General features: G+C 42.4%; 1 protein-coding gene across 1 annotated transcript; it reads left to right on the forward strand.

Moving 5' to 3' along the window:
* Nucleotides 1-1,705: 1,705 nt before the first annotated feature.
* LOC147888778 (uncharacterized) lies at nt 1,706-8,800 on the forward strand. The gene is made up of 3 exons (XM_087392409.1): nt 1,706-2,540; nt 4,676-4,792; nt 5,265-8,800. The coding sequence occupies exons 1-3, from the start codon at nt 2,100-2,102 to the stop codon at nt 7,212-7,214; spliced, it is 2,508 nt and encodes an 835-aa protein (XP_087248535.1). The 5' UTR covers nt 1,706-2,099; the 3' UTR covers nt 7,215-8,800.
* The last annotated feature ends 1,940 nt before the right edge of the window (nt 8,801-10,740 follow it).

Consider the following 10,740-nt stretch of genomic DNA (forward strand, 5'->3'; position numbering starts at 1 on the left):
TTAAACTGTAGATGTATATCATTAAACACACATACCTAACATGACAAGGACCCAGCCATGAGAGTGTTGGCATACTCGACATGACAAGGACCTAGCCATGAGTGTTAATGGGTTTTTTGCTAGCAAGAAGTACATAGATGCAATTTAGAAGAGAGAGAGAGAGAGAGAGAGAGAGAGAGAGAGAGAGAAGAGAGAGAGTTCACGTGCACATAAGCATGTGTATGTATATGTGTGCGTGCATGTATCTATGTCAAAAAAACCATATAAAAAATAGTCCAATAACAACTTAAAACAAGGTGGCAAAACCATTCTCACAGAGTAGTTGAACTACCACTGAAGTGCTTAAAAATGATAAACACGTGACATATCATTATTCACTGACCACTTTTTTAAGTGGGCGAGCTTGACCAAACGAGGGCATCAGTCTAGATTAGCTCACCCACTTTCCATACACCCTTAATGGAAATCAAGCTAGAAAATAATAAGGGCGGGTTTAGACGGGCCCGTTTAAAAGGGGCATTCATTGAATTTGTGAAAGGTGATTCGAGATGGCACATGTCTCGTAGAAGAAGGGCTCATTTGGCACTCCCCATTCACCCAAGCACTAGTTAATGATGTCTGAACCTATGACAGGCTTTGGCGCCCAAGAATCCGCCAATAAACCTTCATGAGCGACTAGTCTAGGGCCACCTGTTTGAACCCCATTTGAGAACACAAGAGGCCCTCGCTACATGACTTAAGGTTTAGGTTAGGATGATGGTGTGGAAAAGCAATGGCTATGAGGGTTAAGCTAGGTAAAGCTTGTTTACATCGGGTCTCAACATGCAGACAACTTATCACATGTACTATTTCTCTTACTTGCTATTTCCTCACCTAACTTCACCCACATCCCCAATATGGATGGTAGCTTCTCTACAGCCCGATGAAGGCGAAGTGATTCTTGGAGAATGGATATTCTTCGCCTCTTCACAAATTTAAATAGATTAGGCACATGTGCACTTGAGATTGCAATATGTTGCCAATTGAATGCTACTAGGATTCCGTATCGAAAGTTGGACGGATCTGATTGGAGTTATAGGCACATGAAGCATTGGAGTGCAAGGCCTCATCATGGTAGCCTTTCATCGGTTGTCGGATCATTGCGTGCCCTTACTTGCGGGTGCAGTCCGACAGCAACCATTAGGAAGGGTTTGGCCTTCCGTTTTCTATCCGAGTGCCACATCATTAGCTGCTGCAGGCTACCAGAAGGGCATTCAAAAGGGCTCATGTGCCCAGGGTGAGAGCATACACTTCCCCGACGTGGGAATGTTCGTGTTAGAAACATGTAAAGGTCTACAGTTGGCTGAGATCGAATCCCAGCCGTCCAACCGGACCCGATTCTGAAGAGAAAAGCAGCTTGCCCACCTGCGAGAGTAACGAAACCCGCTCGACAGACGGGCTCTATGCAGGGGAGCCCAAGAAAGACAGGCAGAGGAAATGGCTCCACGGGGGGGGGGATGGGCAGGGGTCGCCTCAGGATTAGGTGTGCAAGAGCGTGCCCTGATTCAAGGGCAAGGTTCTCCAAGGAAAGACCTCAAACTCCAGGGCAGTTACGGGAGGGGGTCCGTTTACACCGGGGCTTGAACATGCAGGCAACTTCTCAAAAGGACTTGAAGATAAAAGCCAACAAGGTCTCTTCCGATGTATTCTCAGAATCATTCACGATTTTCTTCCCTGCGAGTCTGCTTTGTTCTGCTCTCTTGTGAGCTCCTGCGGATTAGGGCTTGCCCTTCTTCAGATTCATCCTCCTCCTCGCTTTCCTTTGCCCTCCAATCCTCTCCTTCTCCATCAACTCCCTCTCCGGATCACTTTCTTGTAGCCTCGCCACCCCTTCGCCGATGATTTCGCCTCCCTTTTTGCTTCTCAGGCCTCCCGCGACGTTTCTTATCCAGTATGGCTCCCTTTTGACCTTCCTTCTTTGCTTTCTTGCGCCTTCTTTGGCTCCCTAGCCAGTCAGTTCTTCCAAACGTTCGTTCCTTCCTTCCAAGAAGCACAACCAGTAGGGTGATTCATTAGAGGCGCAAGTTTAACCTTTCGTATATCTAATCGGCTTTGCGGAAATGAGACGACTACAAACAAATGTCCGCCCTGCGGGTCAGAAGAAGAACCTTTATCCAGATGATTTAATTGACCATAATAGGGGTTCTCCTGTCCAGAAACGCGTTGCGGGGTACCCGCCGCAGAAGTCAAAGGACAAACTTCCTGATTGTTACTCACCTGTCGACATCGTATCAAGTGCAGATGGCTGCATTAAAAGGCCGATAGCAGGTCTCATTTTCATGTGCAGCGACGTGGTGAGAAAGAACTATTTTCGATATGGTGTGTTTGGTATGCCCGTGGCAAAAAAGGCCCTCGTAGAACAGGTGAGGCCAGGTACAAAGCTGTTTTTATTCGAATTCGAGGCCAGAGAACTTTGGGGAATCTATGAAGCAACAACGGCCGCGGCTGTTGATATCGAACCGGATGCTTATCGCGGTTCGGAAGTTGCTTTCCCTGTGCAGGTATGTTTCGGGGGAGAGAAAGCTCATCTAATTTCGTACATGCTCTCATCACATGCAAGCATTTGATTGATGTTGCATCTACACGGATCATCTCAGTTCTGGACAGGACAGAAGTTTTTTTCCTGTCTGAGCTCACATGAAGGGCTGTCAGTGCTTGTTTTTGTTTCTTGTTTTAGTTGTCTAGCCGCCCTTAGTTCGAAACGAAATGATTTAGCGATGAACGAATGCAAGGTTTTTGAGGGTACCTTGAAACTTACAAGGTACGAGGAATGGGGCCGATTTGATTCTTAAAATTCATCAAGTTAAGATGCTGATTGGAGCATTTGGCAGGGATGAAACTTTGTTTGTGTCAAGTGTCACCATATTGTTAGGGTCCTGAAGATTCCTTCTCTCTTGCAGTGGCTCTTCCCATCAAGGGGGATGCTCTTATTGCTTATTGGACAGCCTTCTAAGCTGTGGTTTGATGTCGGGTTGGTTTTCTTATTACCGAACAACCTATGCCCAGATCCGCATCTTCTCTTGTGCCCTTTGTCCGGGTGTATCTCTATGCAATGTTATATATCCACTGTCGGTGGTCACGATTTGTAAATCCACTGTAGGACGGTCATAATGTTTTATATATTCACTGTCAGGTGATCACTATGTAAATAGGAATATCAGAGTATCTAGCTTCGACAGAGTCTCACTTTTTTTACCTCGTGGGGTATTGACGTTTTTTAATCATAGTTCTGTATACCCATTCTCTTAGATGAAGTCTCCGTGAAGACATTGACCCAAACACATTGAACCAAACTTCTCTTAGATGGAGTCTCCGTTGAGACATTGAACCAAACACGTTTCCTTAATATGAAAATGGAAGAATTCATTTCTTTTAGTATTTTCAAAAAGCAATCACCATTGATACTTTGTCCTGATGGCTTGTTATTGTATGCTTGCTGTTGATAGGTTTTTGTATACCGGCCTGTCTGTATAGCCTTGTGGTAGATAGGTTGTCCCAGTCTCATGAGATACTCCTCTTCCCTTGAATCAATTATACCCAGTCTCATGAGATACTCCTCTTCCCTTGAATCAATTATACGCCCTTGTTACTGAGTATTATTGATGCTTGCTGTACGCAATATTCTTTATCGCAAAATGTACTGTTGCAAAATTTCTCATTGGTCTTGTGGAAGACAGGCAATCCCTTTCTTGTACCGATTGACAATGTATAGCAGGGTATCAGCTTGTCTTCGGGTGCCATAGAATGTTTTGTTACTGTCCTAAAACGATAAGTGTCCCTTTTGAATGATTGTCATGATTTGATTGCCACTTTTTGCTTACGATTTTGTAATAGCTCCCTGTTCAAATGGTGGCCCTCCCATTGTACAGGGTGCTTGCAACCACAATCTTGACTGAGTGCAAGCAATCTTCCAGTAATATAAGGTGCTCTGTTTTAAGAAACTTATCACGAATGCTTGATTCCAAGAGAAATAAATATAAAGGACACAGTTGAGGGAAATGTTTTGGAATGATTAACACTTAATGATAATATGGCCTCTGATGAAGGAGGTAGATGCTACACCAAATGCAGTGGTCTACCTTAGCAAAGTTTAATAGAACTAACAATGTCTTTTTTAAAATTTACATATATATTTATATATATGTGTATGTATATGTATATGTATGCGTATGTGTGTATTTTCATAAAAAAAGTGTGTGCGCGCGTGCGTGCATGGACAAATGATGATTCAACTCTCAAGCTGTTAACTTTCATGTCTTTCTTTTTTGGGGGGGGGGGGGGAGACATACACACACGTGTATGAAAGTATGTATATATGTATGTGTGTGTGAGAGAGAGAGAGAGAGAGAGAGAGCACGAACAGTAAGGTTACAAACAAGAAATTCAACTCTCAAGCGGCTAAATTTTCTCTGTTCGGAGGAGAAAAAGCTGTAAACTGCTGGTATACCAGTGAAACAGACACTCAGCCATTTCACATTGCTCAGCAATTCTTTTTTTTGTATATTTTCAATGCATGTGCATGTGGTTGGCTGGTTCTATAGCTTAAAAAATTGTCAAAGGCATATGTATTTGCTTGATAGTGGGTGTGGCAATGCTTTCTCCATAGATGAACTTAAATATTATATTGATACAACAGGTTAAGTTTCGAGTCTACAGAAAATGTGAGCCGCTTCCAGAGAAGAGGTTTCAGCAGGCTATCAAAGACAATTACTTCGCAAAAAGCAAATTCAAATTTGAGTTGACGGGAGATCAGGTAATGAATCTGGCTGGCTCAAGGAAATCATTTTGTTGAAATTCTTGCCTGCACAGAAGATAGCTTCTTTTGCAAAAATTACCAGGGTTGTCATTTACGCGCATCCTTTTTCTTGATCAAGAGTACTGAGTGAACTGGCTTCATGTGAAACCGATTAATCACCTGGTTGAAACGTGTGCATGCAATCTTATAAGAGATCACAGGGGTGATCAGCTGGCTGGCAGGCGTCATTGAAAACTTGCATGTAAACAATGTTCTCAACAGAGAGTTTGGTCAAGCTGGTTGTCTCACAGATTCCCTTTAAGAAGAGAGAGATGGCTTGGTGGTTTTCCAAAAAAGCAGAGAGGAGGGAAGCTTACAGCAGCTGCATCTGTAGCATGTGTCTTCAGTGCAATCCCTGTAATGCGAGAGTTTTGAATCCCATTTTTAGGCTCGTTTGAAGTATCATTTGCTTGGTCTGGTTACTTTTCAGGTATTAAAGCTTATGAGGTTGTTTTGTCCTCGAGCAATTATCAGCAAGGGAGTGCGTGACAGAGGATTAGCTCCTCTGTTGGCAGAACCAAACAACACTCATTACAACGGGAAGCTTCAGGCTCTTGAAGTACTGGATGGTTTCCTGGATGCAAGGGGTGAAACATGGAAGAAAAGAATGGTGGAAAGTTCGGCTGACAGTAAATATGTCAGGCTCATCAAACATGAGGACTTGAAAAGTGTTCCTTCAGAATATCGGGCTTTAAAAGAAGAGCAGCACTTTGCAGATAACCCTCAAACTGACCTTGAACATCATTTGAGGGTATCTCATATTAGAGCTGCAAACAGATTACGTCCAGATGTCCGTATTAAACATTGCCTGCCAGAGACCAATTTTGAAAATGTTGATTTAAATGCTGTAGGGGAGGAAATTGTTTTCGAAGATGTCTTAAGGGATGATAGGCTTGTGCTTGATCCACGATACAAGGGGAAACAGCCTTGTGCAGATGACTTTACAGTTGACTCAAAAAGGAAAGGTTTGATGAGTTCTTTGAGGGATGAATCTGTAAGGCATGTGGATCCTTATGACCCATTGCAGGAGCCCAAGAGCACACAGAGCTACAGTGAAGAAGAATACCGTCTCTATAAACTCAAAATGAAATACCTAAATGACAGAGCTTTCCAAAGGGAGCTTCTGCATTTCGATCAGTTTGACAGGTGTGAGAACTCTGCTTATACACCTTTGCCAGGCGAGAACAAAACGAAAGGTGAACTCGTTGAATTTCTGGCAGGTCTGCCTGCAAGGCAGACACAGGATTCTGATAACTCACATACTGCTGCAGCCAGAAAAGACCCTCTTATTGGTGATGAAGACGACTACCTTTATGGCCAGGGTAAACTGTATTATAAGGAGCGAGTTTATCATAGAGATGCTTTCCCTCAAGATTCCAGCCAAAGTCTTGTTGATAGCTTCAATATCTATAATGAATCAGCTAACAATGTAGTAAGAAAAAGACAGTGGGTTCTCGAGGAGGATTTGAAACCAATTGCAACTCAGAAAGTGGCGTTTGTGCCACTTCCTCCTGTTCTATCACATCCTGGTGTAGTGAGTGCTAATGAGATTGGAAATCTTGATAGAAGTGTGCATGATTCAACACGGACTCACATTTATTCGTCTCGACCTCTAGAGGGCGATCGTCTAGATCCTGCCTCAATCAGATATCTTACTAATTTTAAGAATTCGACAGCAGCCATAAAACATGACAGTACCTGGCTGCCAAACCTTCGATATGAGGGACATAGCCTTATGCAAGGTAAAGATGAGGCTGAAGACAATGGCTATCAAACATGTGGACAATTTTCACCAGGTAGGATTAACAACCAACTGCAAGAGTCACTCCTGAGAGTCTCAGGAAAACATTCTAGAATTGTGAGAGTTGGTAATCCTAAAAGTGTGGTTTATTCAAGATTGCTTGAGAATGCTTCAGCCAAACCTGCTGAGGAGAGTGTGAAGCGCAGACCGAGTGTTTGGTTAAGGCTTTCTGGCCCCAAACTTGGTCCCGAGAAAGATTTGGTTTTACGGAATAAAGATTTGTGCGAGCCTGTGGATTTAAAGAGCCATTCTGGAAAGAAAAAGAGGCTTCTTCCTACATGGCCTTATCGTAGTGGTTGTGGATGGGAAGTTGAAACAAAAGTAGCTGATTTGGAAGATTCTTCTCGCGTATATGAAGAGGAAGTAATCATAGATTTCAAACGAAGAAAGGGCAGCCATCGACATACAGATTCTTTGGTGAACCTAGATCATGGTACAGTCATTCGTGAAACAAATCAGCACAGTGAGAGGGCAAGTAAGGGAAACAGCAGCCCTGTGGATGATTGCGATAGCATGAAAGGCAGAAGAAGAATCAAACGACCGATGTTAGCAGATGACACAGATGCAGCGGATAACTGAAATAGCTGTTTGTATTGAATGTCGCATATTCAGGGTATAGACTCTCTCACAGGAGCCTTGGAAAAGATGGATTGAAACACTTTACAGAAGGATACAGGAAGTTTTTTTAAAAATGTCTGGATCTTAGTAAGCAGCCTTGTATAGGCATTCAAAAGGGCTGGCAGAACTTGTTGACTGCTACTGCTGCGGCTCCTGTTCTCTCCCACTCTCTCTGTTACTCTCTCTTAAACTCTTTCTCTGCCTCTCTCTCTCACCTTTCTGGGGTACGTAAGAGTTTGAACTTCGACATGTATGACTCTTTACTGTTTACTATGTTTATAATGGCCACAGGGATACAAATCTGGTGACTAGTTCGGATTTACATTCACTTCAGAAAACCTTTTCACTTGTTGGGTGCCAAAATACCAGTGGTTGGAGTTGAACGGTCTCTTTATAATTGGTATGTTCCATCATCTACATGGGGAGAAAATGCATGAATACTAGGCACATTATGCATAAAGGAAAGTCCCAAGTGGTTCTGATCACAAAAGCTGAATCTGGATGACCTAAGTGGTGCATAGTCCCGTCACATCTGGGCAAACCCAAAGGTATGTGGTGTCAAGGTGGAAAATTTATATCAGCTGGGTTGCTCAGCTGTAAATATTTACCTATCTCATTCTGGATTTGGCTGCATGATGTCATGTGGCAATACTGGGAGGTCTATATCTCTATGAAAACTGGGGGATGACTCCTCTCTACAATTGTTACCCTTGGTGATACCAGAAAATTAATATTTCTACGGAAGCTTGGGAAGCTCAGCTCTACACTTAAATTCAAGAGTCCGACAATCGTTCAGCCCAAGGGAAAACTAGCGTCTTTTTTTGCAAATTGTGCTATGTTAGCCCATCGTTCCTAAGAAGCGGTGTCAATTCTAGGGAGATCTTGTGGCATTGTTTGCAGAAGTGCAAAACAGAAAATTATTGTGATACATGGAAGGAAAAGGATGTAGCACTTTCTTTTCAGTGGCTTATAACACGCCTGGGAAGTATATATCATTATTTCAATTGCATGGTGAGCACTGGCAGTCATGGACAGCATCTTAATTTGTGAGTTCACCATGGCAGCTTAATCTGTGATTTATTTCAAGTTGTAAGTACTTAAAACAGCATTTGGGCCCTACAGAAAAATATTTTCGTGTACAAGGAGTGGTAATTTCAGAAGTGTTTTTTCTTTGGGATTTTGATGCCAGAGTTTGACGAATTTGATGTTGGGTTTCTCGTGTTGGTGTTATATTCTACATTCAAAGACTCAGATCAACCTAAAGTTCCTGGCCCATGCCTCTTTGTTTTCTGTCACGTCTTTGTGTGTAGACACGAATGTATGTAGCCAAAATTGCAATGTGCAATCGGCCGTACAGGCGAGAACTTGGTCTTGGAATGAAACACCATCCTGATGCCAGATCTTAAGTGGCAACTTTGGCGCTGGTCTCAAGGTTTTAGTTTAGATCCTGAAATCTAATCAGTTGATTGTTGCTGTTAAGTTGTGGTGGTATACGATTGTGGTACAGGATCATGGTAGTGCGCTCTAGGATTTGACGATTTCTTGCCTCACAGAAACTGCACATCATCGCTATATCTCTGCTACTCAATCAGAACTAGCTGTTCAAGCTCTCAGACATGGCCAATGCTTTTGAAGCTCGACACTCAAATAGAGAGCAACGTGTTATGTTGTATATGCAACGATTGGAAAGTTGTGATCAGATATAGGTAGCACAGCAAGCTGAAAACCTTTTAGGATGAGAATGAGTTATGGAGTTTGATGGCTTTTGTGCTTGAAGATAAGAGACCACTGTACACACACACACACACACACACACTTTTTTGTGGGGGTGAAACCACTGTGTTTATATTAGAAACCATTGTATTTATATTAGAAAAAAGTTTTTACAATGAGAATAGCCTCGAGAAAAGACTATTCTAAGCAGTGGGAAAACCCCTCTAGAGAAGATACCTCATGAAGTCATTGGCGCGCACACGTGCAACATGCAAGCACACGTGCACACGTGTGATGGGTGATGTGTATTCTAGAACACAGGATACATTTATACTGAATGGGAGCATTTTTTCTTTTGCCAATGATCGGATATCTGCCATGAATTTTGATTATTGGCATGCACTTAGGAAAGATACTCTACATGTTTGATAATGGAAATATATATGAACCCCAGATTATATAATGACTAACTATGCATTGCTCATGGTCATGGGAGGATCATTATGAATGTCAATGACATAAGTGAGGTTATAGACATTTTTATTGGAATATATTGTGGTATTAAAAATATAATGACCATGGGTTATTTATCAGACCTTGGATACCAAAGTGTCCATTGGACCACCCTTGGACCATTATTAGAGAGGATTAAGTACAATTGAATGGAGTTTAATGTGGAGGGTGTGTTGGAGGAGGAGATTAAATAACCACGAGCCCCCTTCCTTGTGGTGTAGGAGGTTGGCGGATTGTGACCCTTCAAACTGAGAATACACTTTACCAATATAAAAAAGGAGCATTTTTGTTATTGAACATGGAATTATTATAGTGGAAATAATGGAGAAACATGGCCTTGACCAAGGCCTACTAGGAGCTTCAATCCCTATCTCAATACACTAGAAAATAATGGATAGGCTAAGTAATAAGGCATGGTCTTCTTTCATTGTATATAATTATGTTTTATGGTAGAGAGTTTTAATGGTTATGGACTAGTTCCTATGTTTTTAATTGTTATAGCATATAAAGCCTTGGTTAAGAGAATGAGCTTTTTAATATGCTAGACACATGTAAAAAACAAAACTTGTTCATGATGGATACATGTAAACCCGTTTTAATGGTGGCGCTTGGAGGTCTCTAATAACTCTTAGTTGTGCTACTTGGACCACCATTCCTCCAGGGAATTTATGGGGCACATGGAGAAATGGAGTATGCCCACTAAGGTACCAATCACGGATAAGTTGGCATGAGTACATGGAACTATTGATAGTCTTGGAGGGGTCGCATGATTGGCACAAAGGCCAAGTATGCTTTTGCATTCGTCTCCCCTAGGTGGCCATCCAAGTCATTTGCTTGTGTAGAACAGGAATGACTCGGGTGGAAATGATTTCAACAATCAGATGCACTACTAGAAGAGTGATATCTGAGTTCTGATGCCTTGCAAAGGCTTACTACCCCTATACACGATTGTGGAAGGAAATAGGGACAACTTGCTATGTGAACAGAAGGAGCTCCACGACTCTTAGCTAGTGGCGACTCTTGGTAGCTCCACGACTTAGCTTGAAGTTCCTAGAGATGTTCAAGGGCTCAAACTGATATACTTCAGAGGCTGCCCTTCATGACAAGAGACAATTTGTGACACCCCCTGCGACAAGATATGCACCACAGGGACCCGTTTGCTTCCCGCAATAGGCACATAGTTTTACCACCCCTCCATAGCTGGCACAGAGATGTTCCAGTTGTTTTTACTAGTCATGACCCAGAACTGTTTCTTCGGGAA

The sequence above is a fragment of the Dipteris shenzhenensis genome, chromosome 21 (assembly GCF_047967505.1).
Source record: "Dipteris shenzhenensis isolate YYH24624 ecotype China chromosome 21, Dip_SZ_1.0, whole genome shotgun sequence".
NCBI lineage: Eukaryota > Viridiplantae > Streptophyta > Polypodiopsida > Gleicheniales > Dipteridaceae > Dipteris > Dipteris shenzhenensis.

Bases quoted from the DNA above. Each gene is read 5' to 3' on its own strand.
- LOC147888778 (XM_087392409.1), top strand. From the start codon at position 2,100: ATGAGACGACTACAAACAAATGTCCGCCCTGCGGGTCAGAAGAAGAAC. The intron at 2,541-4,675 runs GTATGTTTCGGG...TTGATACAACAG, and splicing joins AAGTTGCTTTCCCTGTGCAG to GTTAAGTTTCGAGTCTACAG. The intron at 4,793-5,264 runs GTAATGAATCTG...GTTACTTTTCAG, and splicing joins TTGAGTTGACGGGAGATCAG to GTATTAAAGCTTATGAGGTT.